Below are 19,728 nucleotides of genomic sequence, written 5' to 3'. Positions count from 1 at the left end.
TTTTGTTTAGGATGACTTTAAATTTTAATAAACCAATAAAAAAAAAAAAAGATGAACCATCAATCTGCATTGTTTGTATCAATCGTGAGGTGCCAGACCTCGCATTTGACAAATGCAAGGTCAGTTTTTCTTTTTCTTTTTTTGAATTTTGTGGGCTGGAAATTTAAAGTGACTTCACATTCAACAAATGCAAGATCAAGAGTTCGCATTTGTTGAATGCGAAAACCCTTGGACGGAATTCTATACTCAAAAAGCCCTCTTTGCAAACATTTTTTGAAATTCATCATCATTTTAGAAATTTCTCAAGTAGACTCTTTCTTAACTATCAATGTGTCACGGCTGCTTGTTTTCCTACAAATCAACACTGCGAGCGACACTAGCAATCGTTCAAGTCTTGAATTATGAATGGTTGGCTAGTTCACCCTAAATACTAAGTGTGCGGAAGTTGTACGGAAGCGTAAAAGAAATAGAAGTTATACGAAAGCGTAAAAGAAATAAGCAAAGAAAGAAAGTATGGGAGGCAAATGAAAGCTTATATTGCAACAAAGAATTCTTGTACAAAGGTTACTACAAATAGAAAGGGTTTAGCCTATTTATAGGCAAGTCAAGAAACTATACACAACTCTAGAGAATTCTACAAAATATACACCTACACTTGGTCTATAAAAACCTCTAGACCAGTCCTCTCTTATCTACAATATTCTAAATCATTCCACAAGACTTTTGAATAGTTTAGAACATTTCGGAAGTTTCTAACATACTCTACATGCTTCTAACAACATATGGTGTAGCCTCCATGCCTTAGTCAAACCAATAAGGCTTGACACTTAGTTGGAAGAATGAGGTGTGGGTCTACTAACAGTCCCAGTTTTTCTGCCAGGACACTATGTACAGCGTGCATGACTTGGCCAGTCGGGTACAGTCGCATGCGCGTACAGTGTGCAATCTGTGTCAAATGGAATATGGTACCTGACATGGTAAAGGGGCGAACATTCATCTTATGAGTTAAATTCTTTCTTAATTATCAAACCAATGTATGATATTTGACTCTCGTCAACATAATTTGTGTGGTTTAACTTATGGCCATTGTTTACATCGTGCTTGCATGACTTTCTTATAATTCATAGGAAACTTCTACTATGCGATTTATACAATCAAATGATGGTTCACCTATTTCTATGTAACTAAATGACGATCTACCTTTTTGATACTAGGGATTTTCATATTTATATCTAGATACCTTTTATGAATGTCAACTAAGTATCGTAAGTAAATTGTTCCAGATTGTTCAATTATTTGATAACCAAAGTCATTCTTTGATAAATGATCAATATGAGTCATACTCAATCGAATTTAATCAATTTTCTTTTCTGTTGTTTAGGTGGAAAACTCAATCAAGAATTTTCTTTCTTCATCACCAATAAAATCGCTTTTTTTAAGAAATATGAGACGCCTAAATCATATAGGTAAAAAGATCTATTCATTGATAAAAAAGAAAAAAAAAAGAGTGAACGTGACTTGGATTGATGATAAAATAAAATTTTAGACACGTGACGATTTTCATACTTTTTTGTTGGTGAACTCTAATTCATAACAAGGTAATTATTTCCATAACATGGAGTTAACATCATCCTCATGTAGTTTACATGAATTCCCATATGTCAAATTGTTCTCAATTAATAGTAAATCAATCCCATTTTAATATTGTTTTAAAAGAAATACTGCATGTAAATCGAAAAAGAAAGAATGATTACTCGATTTGCTCTTTTTCCATTACTTTTTTTTTTTTTTTTGCCCTTTTGGGTACAAGGAGGCCTAATTCCTAAAGGCCGTTTGCATGACAACCAAGTAACGAACCGTGGAGGAAAACGAGTTTAGGCAGAGGAAAACATCCAAAAAAAAAAAAAATCAGTGGAAAACATCCTGGACGTTTGTTCCTAGTCCCCGGAGAATCCCATGTTCTCATATCTGACACCATAATGTTTTTTTCCAAAAAAAAAAAAAAAAACAGAAATTTCAGTATTGAACTCTCATTTCTCGTAGCGCCGTTTTCTATTTTACAGTATTCACAGCAACCACAGGCAATTTCAGGCCAAGAAAGTATCATTCTTAAGGTGATTTTCTCGATACTTTTGCGCCCACCCCCTGAAAATAAAAGGCACTTGATCACTTGATTTAGTCAGCTAATTTGGATTGTGAACTAATTTACAGAGTTTAAGCTGTAAGAGTTTCTTGAAAAATGGTGAAATGAATAGAAGAAGAATGCTTCTGATTGGAAAAGAATTTCCCATGACGGGTTTTGCTAGTCTATGCCAGTTTCATGTTTTGAACACCACCTGTTTGTAGAAATCATCTTCTTCGTTTTTTAGCGATCTTTACCGGGAGGAGGTTACTAAAGGTTGAACTCTTCACCTTCTGCACTATGGAGCGAGCATCCAACCACCGGATCACATTTCTTTATCTGTTTTATCTGGTTCTGGTTTCTATTATCTATTGAGTTCTTGAACGCAAGTCCCGTCCACATGGATTTCTTGTTAATTTTGATTATTTTGCAATCCAGGATTTTACTTGGGATGTGAAGGAGTATAGAGTGGAGCCTTGCCTATGCAGTGGGTATCCGGAGAGGAGCAGTGAAATATGGGAGAAAATTCAGATGACAAATTGGGAGTGTAGGGGAGCAGGTTGGAGTTTTGGAAGACATTTTGCATGAAAGCAAAATTTTGGGAGAATTTTGTTCTGGTCCTGTAGACAAGTTTGTGGGGTCCTATTCTGACATAGCTATTATAGGGTGTGATTTAGTTTCTTGAAATCTTACTTTTTAGAAAAATATTACACGACATGAAATTGATGCATTCCAAAAGCATTTGGGATAAGGACTTTGGAAGGGAAGATAAGCAAATGTGGGAGTTTGACCGAAATCTTTCTGTTGTCAATTTCAAATGCTGAAAAGATAAAGAGCAATAAAGGAAGTAATAGTTCCAGAAACAATCAAGGACCTAATATAAGAGCTTCCTGGGACTGTTATCTTCCAGCTAATGGAGTTGGGTGCAATCATGATGGACTTTATTGGCTGAAATGAGCTTTTGGGTTCTGTACATATGCTTTGGGTTTTATTAATGTAAATGTTTTAGTTGTCATAGAGACATCTATGTGGCTATTGGTGATTTAACAAAAATACAAAGAAGAAAATGCATCATGGGCAAAGTGGTGCAGGGGTGATGTTTCATTCTTCTTTGGCTTTTGTTGTGATCTTTGTGATCTTTGGCTTCTTTCTTAACTATCAATGTGTCACGGCTGCTTGTTTTCCTACAAATCAGCACTGCGCTCGACACTAGCGATCATTCAAGTCTTGAATTATGAATGGTTGGCTAGTTCACCCTAAATACTAAGTGTGCGAAAGTTGTACGAAGGCGTAAAAGAAATAGAAGTTGTAGGAAAGCGTAAAAGAAATAAGCAAAGAAGGAAAGTATGGGAGGCAAAGGAAAGCTTATATTGCAACAAAGAACTCTTGTACAAAGGTTACTACAAATAGAAAGGGTTTAGCCTATTTATAGGCAAGTCAAGAAACTATACACAATTCTAGAGAATTCTACAAAATATACACCTACACTTGGTCTATAGAAACCTCTAGACCAGTCCTCTCTTATTTACAAGATTCTAAATCATTCCACAAGGCTCTTGAATAGTTTAGAACATTTCGGAAGTTTCTAACATACTCTACATGCTTCTAACAACATATGGTGTAGCCTCCATGCCTTAGTCAAACCAATAAGGCTTGACACTTAGTTGGGAGAATGAGGTGTGAGTCTACTAACAGTACCAGTTTTTCTGCCAGGACACTATGTACAGCGTGCATGACTTGGCCAGTCGGGTACGGCCACGCCCGCGTACAGTGTGCAATCTGTGTCAAATGGAATATGGTACCTCACATGATAAAAGGCGAACATTCATCTTATGAGTTAAATTCTTTCTTAATTATCAAACCAATGTATGATATTTGACTCTCTTCAGCATAATTTGTGTGGTTTAACTTATGGCCATTGTTTACATCGTGCCGCATGACTTTCTTATAATTCATAGGAAACTTCTACTATGCGATTTATACAATCAAATGATGGTTCATCTATTTCTATGTAACTAAATGACGATCTACTTTTTTGATACTAGGGATTTTCATATTTATATCTAGATACTTTTTATGAATGTCAACTAAGTATCGTAAGTAAATTGTTCTAGATTGTTCGATTATTTGATAATCAAAGTCATTCTTTGATAAATGATCAATATGAGTCATACTCAATAGAATTTAATCAATTTTCTTTTCTGTTGTTTAGGTGGAAAACTCAATCAAGAATTCTCTTTCTTCATCACCAATAAAATCGCTTTTTTTAAGAAATATGAGACGCCTAAATCATATAGGTAAAAAGATCTATTCATTGATAAAAAAGAAAAAAAAAAGAGTGAACGTGAATTGGATTGATGATAAAATAAAATTTTAGATACGTGACGATTTTCATCACTTTTTTGTGGTAAACTCTAATTCATAACAAGGTAATTATTTCCATAACATGGAGTTAACATCCTCATGTAGTTTACATGAATTCCTATATGTCAAATTGTTCTCAATTAATAGTAAATCAATCCCATTTTAATATTGTTTTAAAAGAAATACTGCATGTAAATCGAAAAAGAAAGAATGATTACTCGATTTGCTCTTTTTCCATTACTTTTTTTTTTTTTTTTGCCCTTTTGGGTACAAGGAGGCCTAATTCCTAAAGGCCGTTTGCATGACAACCAAGTAACGAACCGTGGAGGAAAACGAGTTTAGGCAGAGGAAAACATCCAAAAAAAAAAAAAATCAGTGGAAAACATCCTGGACGTTTGTTCCTAGTCCCCGGAGAATCCCATGTTCTCATATCTGACACCATAATGTTTTTTTCCAAAAAAAAAAAAAAAAAAAACAGAAATTTCAGTATTGAACTCTCATTTCTCGTAGCGCCGTTTTCTATTTTACAGTATTCACAGCAACCACAGGCAATTTCAGGCCAAGAAAGTATCATTCTTAAGGTGATTTTCTCGATACTTTTGCGCCCACCCCCTGAAAATAAAAGGCACTTGATCACTTGATTTAGTCAGCTAATTTGGATTGTGAACTAATTTACAGAGTTTAAGCTGTAAGAGTTTCTTGAAAAATGGTGAAATGAATAGAAGAAGAATGCTTCTGATTGGAAAAGAATTTCCCATGACGGGTTTTGCTAGTCTATGCCAGTTTCATGTTTTGAACACCACCTGTTTGTAGAAATCATCTTCTTCGTTTTTTAGCGATCTTTACCGGGAGGAGGTTACTAAAGGTTGAACTCTTCACCTTCTGCACTATGGAGCGAGCATCCAACCACCGGGTCACATTTCTTTATCTGTTTTATTTGGTTCTGGTTTCTATTATCTATTGAGTTCTTGAACGCAAGTCCCGTCCACATGGATTTCTTGTTAATTTTGATTATTTTGCAATCCAGGATTTTACTTGGGATGTGAAGGAGTATAGAGTGGAGCCTTGCCTATGCAGTGGGTATCCGGAGAGGAGCAGTGAAATATGGGAGAAAATTCAGATGACAAATTGGGAGTGTAGGGGAGCAGGTTGGAGTTTTGGAAGACATTTTGCATGAAAGCAAAATTTTGGGAGAATTTTGTTCTGGTCCTGTAGACAAGTTTGTGGGGTCCTATTCTGACATAGCTATTATAGGGTGTGATTTAGTTTCTTGAAATCTTACTTTTTAGAAATATATTACACGACATGAAATTGATGCATTCCAAAAGCATTTGGGATAAGGACTTTGGAAGGGAAGATAAGCAAATGTGGGAGTTTGACCGAAATCTTTCTGTTGTCAATTTCAAATGATGAAAAGATAAAGAGCAATAAAGGAAGTAATAGTTCCAGAAACAATCAAGGACCTAATATAAGAGCTTCCTGGGACTGTTATCTTCCAGCTAATGGAGTTGGGTGCAATCATGATGGACTTTATTGGCTGAAATGAGCTTTTGGGTTCTGTACATATGCTTTGGGTTTTATTAATGGAGTGAATGGCCCAAAAGGTCACTAAACTATTAAAAATGGCACCTTCTGGTCACCAAACTTTTTTTGTGGCCGAAAAGGTCACTAAACTCGCAAAAACTCTCCAGCGAAGTCATTTTACCGAATTTCAACGGTTCCTCATCCGGTGGCATGGGCAATGTGGAGTGGAGGAATATAGTAAAGGGGCAAAAATGTCCAACAAAATATGGTAAACCTGTTTTTCTCTCAAAAGACGTGCCTTAGATCTAGAAATTCGGTGACTGCTCTAGAAATTCGGTGACTGCTCAGATGTGGCAAGAGTTGTAGATTAATTTTCCTGTTCGTGACCCAATGACATCAAAGCGAGGATCAGAGCCTGTCCACTCTATTAAGGCCAAGCTTTCCCATCGATAAAGGATTCGGACCGGACTTTGTTGGTACTCTGTCTGGGATCTTTTTTTTTTGACTTTCAATTCCTCCAACCTTGAGCAATCTCGCATCCAACCCCTTCAACATGCCGATTCCCTTAATAAGTCACATTCAAATCGTTTTAGCCTATGTTTTTGGCTTACTTTTAGGCATAGCCCATGAACTGACAATGAAATAAAGAACCATTGGAACACTCGTCTGCTTAAGAGACTCCACAAAGGAGGAATCCAGCCCCAAAATAGAATTGATGGCCCTTAAGAAACAGGGAAAGGGCCCTGAAGTCGAGGCCTACCGCTATAGAATTGATGGCTCGGCTGGTGCATTCCTTGAGAGTGGCATCCAAAGATCGGAGCTGTGGATCGGCTTGGCAGGCGGCTTCGTAGGAGCTCAGATCCGGAGGCAACATCGTTAGCTTTTTCCCCATTACTACTACTATGGTTGCTGTGACTGGAGTTGCTGCCTTCTCGTTGCGGTGGGGTGAGTGTGCTCTGTCCCTTGGTTTTGCTAAATTGACTACCCATTTGAAAACTGGATGAATCCCAATTCCGAATCAGCTGTTTTTGCGTGTCTGTGTCTGTGAAGGTGTTTGCGGAGGAGTTTACTACTGTTTTTGGGTGGGTTATTTTCTATTTTCATTTGGTTTACAGGCAGTCACAATCACCCTTTTTACCGCCGAAGAAGATGAAGTAAATCTCATTAGGTTGGAGGTTGGTCAACTTTGGGAATTAAACAATCTATTGTTCCAATAGCCTTTTGGACATTTTTGCCCATATTAGAATATTCGTTCAACCCAAGTGCTTTTGTCACCGGGTGAGAAACCGTTGAAATTCGGTAAAATGACTCCGCTGGAGAGTTTTTGCGAGTTTAGTGACTTTTTCAGCCACAAAAAAAGTTTGGTGATCAGAAGGTGCCATTTTTAATAGTTTAGTGACCTTTTGGGCCATTCACTCTTATTAATGTAAATGTTTTAGTTGTCATAGAGACATCTATGTGGCTATTGGTGATTTAACAAAAATACAAAGAAGAAAATGCATCATGGGCAAAGTGGTGCAGGGGTGATGTTTCATTCTTCTTTGGCTTTTGTTGTGATCTTTGGCTCAAAAAACAGATTTATCACAACGTTGACAACTGGATTGAGAGCAAAACCATTAGCATCCAAAGTTGGGAGTCTCATTGTTGTTGCTTCAATTGCAAAAGCTCTTTCAGAGCCTGGAGGAACTAGAAACCTGGATAAGAACATGGCCTCTGTTAACTTGTCTGAGGATCTTGTTCTCCAAATTCTCTGCAGGAACTCTCTGGCAGCATCTAAAAAGTTGGATTTCTTTCACTGGTGCTCTCTTAGGCCCAACTACAAGCACTCTGTGGGTACTTACTCTCAGATGTTTCATACAATCTGTCACTGCCCTCAATACCATGATGAGATTTTTAATCTTCTCACTTCCTTGAAGCGTGATGGCTTGGTCCTTGATTCAACAACCTTCAAGCTGATCCTCGATGCTTTTATCCGATCTGGAAGATTCGACTCTGCGCTGGAAATTTTGGACCACGTGGAGAAAGATTTATGCATGACAATCTCGTTAAACCCTGATTTGTATAGCTCTATCCTCATTGCCCTTGTCCGTAAAGGCCAGCTTGGTATAGCTCTTTCAATCTTCCTCAAACTCTTGGAGAATTCCAGTACAAATGGAAATAGTGGCATTCTTGATGCTGTTTCTTGTAATGAGCTGCTTGTTGGTCTTAGGAAGGCTGATATGAGGGATCAATTCAAGCAAGTATTTCATAAACTGAGAGAAATTGGATCCTTTCCGTTGGATAGATGGGGTTATAATATATGCATTCATGCATTTGGGTGTTGGGATGATCTGGCTACTTCTTTAAGTCTCTTCAAAGAGATGAAGGATAAGAGTGGTTCCTTTAGCCCTGATCTATGCACATACAACAGCCTTATCCAAGTGCTGTGCTTGGTTGGCAAGGTAAATGATGCCCTTGTTGTCTGGGAAGAACTCAAGAGCTCCTCTGGTCATGAGCCTGATTTATTCACTTACCGTATCCTCATTCAGGGCTGTTCTAAAGCCTACCGGATAGGTGATGCATCGAAAATATTTGCTGAGATGCAGTATAGGGGGTTTCGTCCTGACACTGTTGTTTATAACTCCCTCTTGGATGGGTTATTGAAAGCGAGGAAGTTAGTGGAAGCTTGCAATTTGTTTGAGAAAATGGTTGATGAAGATGGTGTCAGGGCTTCTTGTTGGACCTACAATATACTCATTGATGGCTTGTTCAGGAATGGAAGGGCTGCAGCTGCATATAGCTTGTTTCTTGATCTGAAGAAGAAGAGCAATAACTTTGTGGATGGAGTAACTTATAGCATTGTTGTTTTGCATCTTTGTAGGGAGGATCAAGTTGAGGAAGCTCTGCAGTTGGTGGAGGAGATGGAAGCTAGAGGGTTTGTTGTTGATTTGGTTACCATAACTTCCCTTCTGATTGCACTTTATAGGAACGGTATGTGGGATTCGACAGAAAGACTGATGAAGTACATTAGAGATGGGAATTTTGTTTCAAATGTTCTCAAGTGGAAAGCAACTATGGAGGCATCACTAAAAGTTCCACAAAGCAAGAAAAAGGATTTTGCGCCTATGTTTCCTTCGAGAGGAAACTTTACTGATATTTTGAGTCTATTAAGCTCAGCTGACAGACAAATTGATTCTAGTCTTGCCGCAGGAAATGTTGAGCCAAAAGTTGATGATTTTGATGAGTGGTCATCTTCCCCACATATGGATCTCCTTGCCAATGAAGTCAGCCCTGCCAGTTTATTCTCTCTGTCTAGAGGAAAAAGGGTTGAGGCCAAGGAAACTGATTCTTTTGATATCGACATGGTCAATACGTACTTATCCATTTTTTTGTCCAAGGGGAAGTTGAGCTTGGCTTGTAAAATATTTGAGATTTTCACCAACATGGGTATTGATCCAGTTAGTTACACTTACAATTCCATAATGAGTTCATTTGTTAAGAAGGGTTACTTCAATGAGGCTTGGGGTGTTCTCCAAGGCATGGGTGAGATGCTTTGCCCTGCAGATATAGCAACCTATAATGTTATAATTCAATGCTTGGGAAAGATGGGAAGGGCAGATCTTGCCAGTGCTGTCCTTGATAAATTGATGAAGCAAGGTGGCTATCTAGACATAGTTATGTATAACACATTGATTAATGCACTTGGGAAGGCAGGTCGTATAGAGGAGGCAATCAGGCTGTTTCATCAGATGCAGACTAGCGGGATAAGCCCTGATGTTATCACATACAATACACTCATTGAAGTTCATTCTAAGGCTGGGAGACTGAAAGATGCCTACAAGTTCTTAAAGATGATGCTGGACGCAGGATGTGCCCCAAACAATGTGACTGACACAACGTTGGATTTTCTGGAGATGGAAATAGAAAAATTGAGATACCATAAGGCATCAATGAACCGCTCTGCAGATGATTGTTCTTAAAGAGCAAGCTTGTGGTTGTCCTTGCTAAAGGTATGTTCTAATCACTTTGCGTCTAAGAATTAGTCCCACTACACTGAAAAACAGGACTGCATCCCCATGACAAATCGTTGTTAATAGTAAGGGTTGTTGCAGTGAATTTAAAATTTTAACTCTGCATGAATTGAATTACTTAACCATATCCAGCTGTGTACCTGTAAGTTCCTCATTTGACCAAATGCATAAATAGTCCCTTTTTTTCACAACTGAAGAGGAAAATTGAAGGAAAAGTTTTGGAATTAAAAAAGATGCTTATCAAAATTATATCACTGATCTCCTTCATTGGGAGAACTGAGAAGAAAATGGATAATAAGAATACCATATGTAGCTTAATGTAATAAATCTCGTTGTATTTGCATCCAGTTCATAGAGAACAGAGAATGTCCTGCAAAACTGTGTTAAGTTACGATAAATTTACCTTGTTTTCTTTATAATAAGTGTGAGGCAGAATTTGCAATTCAATTGAATTAACAAAACCCTGGCTTGCAAGGTTAAGAATGCTCCCAAAGTCTAAAGAATTCAAGACTATATCCAGAAACAAACAAACAAACAAAAAGGAGGAAGGGTTAATAATTCACTGGAACGGCTTAAGGAGGCATAAAACCTTCCTTGATTTGAGTCTGTGCTGGATTTTGGATTGAAGTTGAAGAGTTTTGTTGATTACTTTTCACAAGAGAATGTTAATGTTTACTAGGCAGAAGTAATTTGTGGCATTTAATAAGCAGCAGTTTCATTCGGACAGTGCATAGGTAAATGAAATTCAAGAGAGAAGAGGAATAGATCACAAGACCTATAAAAGCTTGAGGTATCGGGTATATCCCAACTGTTTGGCTAGTGCTTGGACGATGGATCAGGAAAAGTTTCTATAAGTCTATATCAGGATTGACTTTGACACACTGCCATCGTCTAATTCAGATGGCGTTCTAATCAGATATCTTGTTGCCCAAAAGAAGAAGACAAAAGTGGAAGACAAAAAAAGAAAAGATAGAAAAGTAGATGGCAGCATTTGGCCCTTCAGCTTCTATAACCAAGAATTATCTTCAATTCATTTCTTCTTTTTGCTTATTATTTTCCCAAGAAAGAAAAGATGTCAAATTTATTTAAATTAGATCTGTGACTCTTCTAACCAAGAAGTGGTTGGGAGCATTTTCATAATGATGTATACATATCTTGGTGGATTTGCCAGATGATTTGCCGACTTGAATATGAATAGAAGCTCTCAGGCATGAACGTGCTAATCTGCAGGATAAGAAAACAGAATGAAAAGTTCACAGTTGCAGCAGTCTTTATAGAAGACCTCTTGGATCTCAGTGAGGAAAAGTTAGTGGAAGACCTCTTGGATCTCAGTGAGGAAAAGTTACTGGATACAGGTTACACGCCTGATTTGAAGCTGTACCTGACCATAAAACCAGGGATCCAACTTCACTGCTTAATCGGGTGACGCTCAACAAAAGTTGGGTCGCATATCATTTACCCCGCATGTAGCACCTTGCCAAGCCCTCACGTACAGAACCACCATCACCACCACCGTGGAGAGGATTAGAGTTCAGCGATGCCACCAAATGTCCAACAGGAGCAGCAGCCTCACCGCTGTCAAAAATGCTTATCAATCTATACATTTACCAGGAGAGCAAAAGTAACACCTCCTTCAATGCTGCCTCCTCCAGAACTTCAAGTGAGGCAGGAATACATGATTAGGCAGCAACAACAGGAAAGAGGAAGCTGGCTAGTGAGCAGATGCAGAAAGCTAGTTATCGTTGCCAAATTTGTAACATGTTGTAGCCCCAGGCATGCCAAGTCCGAGCTGTTTTGTTCCAGGCCTCTAGAGATGAAGTGATATTGTGTACAAGCAAAGAATCGTTTTTTATGGTCTACGCGTTTATGTTTTCTGGGATTTTGTTCATCGCGCCTTCTTGATATGATCTAGTTTCAAATTTGTGTAGAGGACTACGACGAGCTAGAAGTTATTTACCAAGCAAACAAGTTCCTGTTCAGAAATTAAAAAGAAACTTGCAATTGCGGAATGCAACCCTGCTGAGTTCTATAAATTTCACCTTTGATTGATTCCTCGGTGCAGTAGTTTTTCACTCAAATGAAAGTGATGCGTAGTTGCAAAACGCTTGATATTCAACTCTTCTCAATCCAACCTAGCCAGGCGCCTTAACAAATTTGCAGAACTTAACATACAAAGATTTAATTACAAAAGTATTAGTTTGAAGCTGTCGTGTATACCCCAATTTCCTCCTTTTTCCCCTTCCCTAAGTGATCTATGGCACCTGGATACAAATAATAGGCAGCTAAATGCGTGCTTCCTCCTCCCAACACTCAAAAGAGAACACCAACATCAAAAAGAAATAAATAAATAAACAAAGAAAAATGTGCTTGCAGGTTGGCAGCTTGATTGAATACTGAAACCACAGGAAGGCATCCAGCTGATTGATCAAACATGTCAACTGCTCACTGGTCCTTCCCTACACCTAGAATCCATTGTGCAAGATGAGTCAAATACGGTTCTGCTCGAGAACTGTTGCTCAGAATTGGACCTAAACTCTGGAGCTCAGCACTAAAATCCCTCTCAAATTTCCTAGACATTGAAATTTTTACATGGATGAGAGAATTGAACAGAAAAGAGATGAAGCAAGAAAAGTGTAGCACAAAATTGTCTTGACATACAGGATTGATTCAATGACTGATGCATTTTCAGGTGCTAATTTCAGCGTCTGAGATCGGCTCCTTAGTTTCAATCTCTTGTACTTTTCAGTCTCAAGAGAGCCATTAGATACAATTCCAGTGGGGATGTCAACAGAAGAGGTAATTAATCGCTGTATTGCTGCTGCATAGTGAAGGCATAATAGCTTCAGCCTCTCCACCTTCTGCTAGGTTAAGGTAACTTCATTAATCAGATCAAAACCAGGAAATTCAAGTTGAGGAAAAACCATTAGTAAGAGCTTGTATGATGCAATTGTTGACTAAGAAGACGTGAAGTTAAGAAGGTATCAAAAGAGAATGAAAAGGTTTAAAACAAACTCCTGAGAAAGGCTACCTTCCGAGCAAAGAATATGATATCTTCAATAGACTTTTACCCTTCCCCTCAACGCTTAACCCTCCTATCCCCTTTAAGCCTCCAAACAACATCAAACAAACAAATAGGCAGGGAAAGATAGCAAACTGCAAGCAAAAACCTAATAAATCTTACAAACCTTGAGAAGAACTGGTGAAAGAAGTAAACATTCCCTCAAACATTTCTCAAGGAAAAATTCATGATATTCAATAACCTGCAGAAAATGATCAATATCAGAAGAGGAAATTAGAAGGGATGAAAATGATTGAGATAAAAAAAAACATGACAACTGAGGTTCTATGGCAGATTGCATTCTTCCTACCTCATCAATGCTCTTAGCAGTTTGAAGCCTATTGTGCATCACATGCCAATTTGGCTCCAAAACCTGAAAATCAAGATATTGAATGAAATGATGACAGGATCAGCCTGTCCGACAATCTTCAAAAATAATGGCCATATTGAAGCAAAAATATGCAGATATTTTTATTTTTGCTTTAAAAACTTAATTCAAGTCATAAAGGATGATAGGATGCAAAGAAGGTGACAGTTAATTTTTATCCAAAAATCTCGAGAACATACAGGGAAATCATAGGATGAGAACTACCTCGAAGGTCAAGTAGTGTACAACGCTATTAATGAATCTAAGCATGCTGCGACACAACAAAGATGACACAGAGATTGCAATCCCCTGCATGTCAAGTCTGCGAACACCCTACAACATTAAGAAAAAAAAAAGACAAGGTTAGAAGAAGGGGGGAATAAGGAACACATAGCCAAGGAACACATAGCGAAAGAAACAGAAGCCACATACTTGATGCATTTGCCATGCTGCACAAAGTTGCCTGTTAACATGCTTGCAATGAAATAGAAAGCGGAAAATAAGCTGATATCTTGTCAAAGCTTTTCTCGAGATAACAAGAGATAATGGCCATTGAACCTGACAGAGGATTGATGACATAACAAAGTTAACTAAATCAAATACATGACTTCAAATATGCCCACATACATGTTTAAAAGCAGAAATAGGAGATAAGGACATCATCTCGGCACTAAATATATAGCATACTAATAATAACCTTTAGGTGGTTAGTAACAACCTATTGATTTTACTCACAATCAACAAAAAAGAACTTCCTTGGGTTTTTAGCCATGATTGGACATCAGAAAGCTAGTGAATATTTAGCTCTAGAAAGCAAGTTCAGAAAGCTGGTTCTGCCAAGAAGAGAAACTGAAGATCAGGAGAGGAAATGCACCAAACAGATACCTTATAACTCAAAGAAAATGTCTCCAACCCAGTGATGCTCAATTGTTCTTCCAACTCGTTACTATCAGAGACAGTCTGGCTAATCTCAAGATCTTTGAGGGTGTTCAACCTTTTCAACAATGTAGTTTTTTCCTGCAAGAAATATGGTGACACCTTTAAAGCAGAAAATTCGGTATGAAGTATTTCGCGAAATGTTTTGCTGGCTCATGTTTCCCAGATAAAAGACAAATATTTACTGACCACACAACATGCTAAGTCTTCGTGACAAGGATCTGCTGCAGCAGCTGTAGTCCTCAGGGCAAGATCCAATAGTGACTAATTTGCATGGGAAAAGGATACACACATAAACAAACTTTTCAGTTTCAAGTTTTGATTAACATCAGAAAAAATATATTCTTTGGCATCATTCTTGCTTTACATAATAATAATAAATAGACAAGAACCTGCAGCTTCTCAGCAGAGATGTCATCTGGCTTTTTGCTTAGCTCTTCTCGAGCTATATCCATAAAGTGAACCAAGAAATCACCCTACAAAGGCAAGACACAAGAAAATTCAATTATTTAACATAAGCCTTGTTGATCCTCCATGGAGACAAGAATATCAACAAAATTTGGAGAAGACAATTATTACACGAATAGTAGGTCAATGCAATGAAAAAAAAAGTATGACAAGAACCTTAAGATGTAAAGAAAGCTAGAAGTAATTCTGTGAATTGTAGATTCTCAACTATGATCACCTACTTATTTATACTCCAATATAAGTTTGAGATACGTGCATCTTAATTTATATCCCAAGACAAATTCCTAAACATAACATGAGGAAGCCCTCCCTCCACTTGTGAATGAGGTCATACCTGGTCAAGAAGAAGATAGTGCTTGATTGACCGCAGCTTTGCCATCAGATCGTACTGCAAAAGAAAAGAAAAAATACATAAGTGCACCACAGTAGAAAGTAATTGCAGTCGTTGAAAGCCTAGGTTCTTAAATCACACAAGCAAAATTACTTGAAAGATCAAAGGCTTATCTAAAATCATACCTTTTCTTTAATGAGATTTAATAGCTCACCACTAGCATAATCATAAGCAGCCTTAATACACTCAAGATGATGATGATTTGATCCCACACTTGTCAATTTTGAATTTTCAGCTACAGGGACCTATGGAAAACAATCTCTAATCAAGAGCTTGAACCATGTGATTCAGAAAAGATTAGGATGTAAAATATTCATGACATGTGCCAAAAACCAATTAAACTGAAAAAGGGGGAAAATAAGGACATATTCATTTTTCACTCATGTAGGTCCATGATGTTAATCTGGAAAGTGTCGACATAATGGAACAACTCCATAAACCTGAATATTGTGCCCACATTCTCTCATAACGTTCAAATATTTCCCAGTGGTCAAGATTGTTTCAGCAGCAGTTGCAAGGAAGCTAGGAACATCATCTTTGAGGCTGTAGCGTTGTTGCCAATACTTAGCGTCATAATCTTGAGCAAGACTCTCCTACAAGAGTAGCAATATCAGCATAAAGAAAGAATTCTAATCACTTTCCAAAGTAAGCCGTACCTTTTGAAGAGACTTATTCTCAGAAATGAAAAATTCACCATAGGGATCATCAATCACTCCTTCATATACCCATCTGAAATTTCAGTAAGTTGACTCAGTTCCACCATTGGATTTTATGTATTCGAGACAATGAAGGAGCATATAAAAGATAGAACTTTCAACTTTGCATTTTCAACAATGTGTAATTAGTAGGCTAACATTTCCATAAAACTTTATAAAGCATATTCTGAAATTTCTTGTGGAAGTATCTAGGTATATGTTGCAACTATGTAGAGAATATTAATCCATTTTGTTGTGTTTACTCATAAAGCAGGTGTGGCTTTTCTTGTATGCCATGTTGCAGCTGTAAGTTGAACAGAATATCTGGCTAACAGCTAGTAAATGCAGGCTGTACGGTAACAAATAGATCGTTTGTTGTGTATTAAATTCACCTTGGGGATGATAGAGAGGTCAAAATCAAGAAAGTCGCAAAGGAGGAAGGCGGAGATCTTATAATGTGAAAGAAGAGTCATGGAGGTAGCTAAGGCGATATTAACAACATTTCCACAACAGAAATGAGATTTGCTATTCTTAGGAAAAAGGCCTAATCTTGATTTTGAACTGTGAGCACGTTAATCAAAGTATAATAAAAGAATGAAATGAGTCTGTCCAAACTCATACCAACTGCTGTTGAATACCTTTCCAATATTCTAAGGTATGCAGCATTTGCACATTGTATCATCTTTTCCAGCAAAGATCTCACAACATGATCACCAGCCATGGCCTTGGCCTGGAAATAAAGAATCATGAAAAAGATAAATGTCAAGGAACTAAGTGATGTGACCTGCTGAATTTAACATTCCACGGGTAAAGCAGGCTAAAACTCTTCAAAATTTTTGATACTTGTTTCTTCTAACCTGACTCTGCAAAAGGTTGAGAACTGTAGAACCTATAAAGTTATTGGCTGAAACCTTCCTTATCACTATTGACAAAGCTTGCATTGATCCCATCATTGGCTGAATTAGTTAGTATGAAGAAGTTAGTACACATACTCAAAGCTAAACATTTCAGGAGAGAAGTTAGTATGTATGAACAAGGCAAACCTGGCAGTAGAACCAAAGTCCTTGAACAGAAAGCCTCCCTAATCTAAACTGGTGTTCAAGCTGGGCCACCAAGGCTTGGTAATCCTGCAACAGGATCAAGAATGTTCATTAGAACTACACTGCAGTACCCATAAGTCATACTTCAGTCCAGAATCACGAGCAAATAGCAGAAAATTCCATCTATTTAGATGTCTCCAAGGATGAATGCTTATTTATATCTTGTATGTGACGTACATAAACAGATCACTAAATAAAAGTTGACTTTTTGTGAGGAAAAACTTACAAGGAACCTACGGTGTTCACATACCTTTGAAAAGGGGGGAAAAAAGAAACTAAAATTTTTCCCAGGATGCAAAAGAATATACAGTAGAAGTTTCTGGAAGCAAGAGTCAAGTAAAAAAGCAAGAATAACCCTCTGATGGAAATAAGTTATTCTACGACTTACAGCACAAGAAACCTACAAGAAGGAGTGCCCTCAGAGCAGCAGCAAATGCATGGTTAACTAAGCCATGCTTGGACAGCGACCTCGACTCAACAAATTGATTAATTAACAAATAGCTCTCACACAAAGGAAAGATCCTTTTCGCAGATTCCTGCAATGTTTATAATACAAAAGGAGAGTTAACTTTAACGTCAATTATATCCCAAGAAAAAATGCATCTTTACCACACCAACGCTGCAGTAGAAACTCAACATTACAAAATGTGATCTTAAAGCAAGATAATTTTTTCTCTGCAATCTAAATAATTCCAAGTTGCAATGACATGATCATGGACGAATATATTGCTCTTGCTACGGAATGGGTTAAACCTGGCAAGCAAAGATCATGTCATACTAACCTGCAGAGTCAAACCCATTGATGGATCAACTTGAAATGCTACAGTATCTTCCTTCCCTCGCACTCTTTTTATTGAAATGTACCGCCCTTCAATCCCGACCAAAGCAGACAAGACATCATCAATTACAATCAATTCCTGTACATCAAAGGCCAGTTAGGTCAATCTGCATGTGTTTTATAATGCATATAACTAAAAAAAAAAAAAAATCTCATTTATTCATAGTCATGGAACCGCTACATGCTGTATGTTTTTAGAGCTCTGAAAACTTAAATGGATAATAAGAAATGATAAATGAAGTAGAAACACAAGCAATAGTTACGATACAAAACATAAGGTCTACAGATACCAGCTATAATAAGACGTGCAATACCAAAAATTATTGCATTAATAGTAGCTATACACATTGTCACATTCTTTCCTCACATTGCCTAAATACAGCAGCTCTGCGAGTTTTTCACCTTTATTTTTTTAATTACATGTTAGATCAACTAGAAGTTGCCCGATTGTTTCCAAAACCTTTAGTACACTAAGGAGCACAAAAATAACCCTATGATCACCTGGCATAGAAATAACATAAAACCGAACACCCATCAGCTTGCAAAGGAAAAGAGAACTGCGATGTTGAGTTAATCAATCTTTCGAGGACATGATAACCAAGAAATGAAAAAAAAAAGGCGATTAATTTCATAATCCAGCTGCATTAACAAACCTGAATTGACGCATGGTAGCAACCTATGGCCTTGTCCAACCTTGCACTACATAGAATTGAACAATAAAATCCACATAAAAATCAATTCATTCATATTTTTGTTAATGCTAGCAATTAAAAACAAGGACACTAAGTGCTAGTAATAAAAATGTCGCCTTACTCAAAAGAATCTGCAATAGAACCCCTGGATTCAGAAGTGAAAATGGTGTCCTGCACAGACATTTTGAAAAACCAGCTCAAGATATTGCAGCGATAAAAACATCATTGGAATGCAAGCAAAGAGAAGAAGAGGGAGAGAACGAGAGGGAACCTGGTGAAAGCGGCCGGTGAGAAAAGGACGATCGAGGTTCCATCGAGGAGTTGAAGGAGCAACGGCGGAAGAATCCATGGGGCTTTTTCAACTAACTCAACTAACTATAACCCTAATTACTTAAGAATTTGTCTTCTGGAAGTGTATATAATCAGAAAATTGAATCCCTAGTTACTGATTTGAGCATGAAATCTTGCAGATTGAAGCGCATTTCAACAAAATCGATCCCCAAACCCTTAATTAGACACAGACAAGTACTACATACTAGTGTACTATCAGCAGAGTAGACGTCACACTCTCTCTTGCGAGTTTTTTCTTTTCTATCTTTCTTTTTAGTTAAGTGGCGTTTCCTCTGTTTTTTTCTTTTTCTATATATTTTTTGGACGGGAGTGTTTTATTATCGGCGGCAGGCCCGCCAAATCATTTCAAACGAGCATTTATTTTTTTTTTTTCGAAATCGATAGCTTTATAGATTACTCAAATATTTACAATATTTGGACAAAGGTCCAGTCATCAGGACAATAGTCCTATCAAAACAATAGTGCCTAGCACTACAAGTTGGGATTCACCCATTCCTCATCCACGAGGATGTTTAGAGCATGCATGCTCAACTTGATACTTCCTACAAATCCTGATTCAACAAAAGAGAAAGAACACTTTTGGAACAAATTACTTATATATTTTATATCCTCCAGGAGAGTAGCCATCTGTTGATTGCTGGACCTTGTATATTTTATGCACTCTACCAGCTCACTATCTTTTAACTCTACTTTAACACTCGTCCAGCCTTTACTGATTGCATTCAAAAGTGCTAGCCTCACCGCACCAGCTTGGTCCTGCTTTGTGTCTCTAGACATTCTTTCCCTTAATGCCCATCATGCTTGTAAACATC

The 19,728-nt window shown here is 37.6% G+C and overlaps 2 protein-coding genes across 4 annotated transcripts; one reads left to right on the top strand and one right to left on the bottom strand.

Annotated features, from left to right (window-relative positions):
• The first annotated feature begins 7,447 nt into the window (after positions 1-7,447).
• LOC113783314 (pentatricopeptide repeat-containing protein At4g01570) lies at positions 7,448-11,976 on the top strand. 3 transcript variants are annotated; one of them, XM_027329409.1, is made up of 2 exons: positions 7,448-9,999; positions 11,251-11,976. In XM_027329409.1, exon 1 carries the CDS (start codon positions 7,507-7,509, stop codon positions 9,967-9,969), a length of 2,463 nt encoding a protein of 820 aa, XP_027185210.1. In that variant the 5' UTR covers positions 7,448-7,506; the 3' UTR covers positions 9,970-9,999; positions 11,251-11,976. The 3 variants fall into 3 exon arrangements, with proteins under 3 accessions (XP_027185210.1, XP_027185209.1, XP_027185211.1); XM_027329408.1 differs by having other exon boundaries at positions 11,192-11,976; XM_027329410.1 differs by lacking the exon at positions 11,251-11,976 and adding an exon at positions 10,748-11,166.
• A 64-nt stretch (positions 11,977-12,040) lies between these two features.
• On the bottom strand, positions 12,041-19,119 carry LOC113783316 (gamma-tubulin complex component 2). Its single transcript, XM_027329411.1, has 21 exons — positions 18,837-19,119; positions 18,687-18,736; positions 18,527-18,572; positions 17,818-17,952; positions 17,440-17,571; positions 16,979-17,062; positions 16,793-16,891; positions 16,574-16,665; positions 15,897-15,969; positions 15,681-15,833; positions 15,366-15,485; positions 15,184-15,237; positions 14,774-14,857; positions 14,571-14,645; positions 14,331-14,462; positions 13,878-14,003; positions 13,671-13,778; positions 13,389-13,451; positions 13,206-13,280; positions 12,679-12,878; positions 12,041-12,589 (listed from the first exon to the last, which is right to left on the bottom strand). Exons 1-21 carry the CDS (start codon positions 18,912-18,914, stop codon positions 12,463-12,465), a joined length of 2,106 nt encoding a protein of 701 aa, XP_027185212.1. The 5' UTR covers positions 18,915-19,119; the 3' UTR covers positions 12,041-12,462.
• Between the last annotated feature and the right edge of the window lie 609 nt (positions 19,120-19,728).

Source organism: Coffea eugenioides, chromosome 9, assembly GCF_003713205.1.
Source record: "Coffea eugenioides isolate CCC68of chromosome 9, Ceug_1.0, whole genome shotgun sequence".
NCBI classification, from domain to species: domain Eukaryota; kingdom Viridiplantae; phylum Streptophyta; class Magnoliopsida; order Gentianales; family Rubiaceae; genus Coffea; species Coffea eugenioides.
This window is presented reverse-complemented; position numbering and strand designations above follow the sequence as displayed.

Excerpts from the sequence above, each read along its gene's own strand:
- LOC113783314 (XM_027329409.1), top strand. The coding sequence starts at position 7,507 with ATGCATCATGGGCAAAGTGGTGCAGGGGTGATGTTTCATTCTTCTTTG.
- LOC113783316 (XM_027329411.1), bottom strand. The coding sequence starts at position 18,914 with ATGGATTCTTCCGCCGTTGCTCCTTCAACTCCTCGATGGAACCTCGAT. Across the intron at positions 17,572-17,817 it reads CAATGGGTTTGACTCTGCAG|GAATCTGCGAAAAGGATCTT; the intron begins GTTAGTATGACA and ends TAAACATTGCAG. Across the intron at positions 14,004-14,330 it reads CATTTTCTTTGAGTTATAAG|GTTCAATGGCCATTATCTCT; the intron begins GTATCTGTTTGG and ends ATCCTCTGTCAG.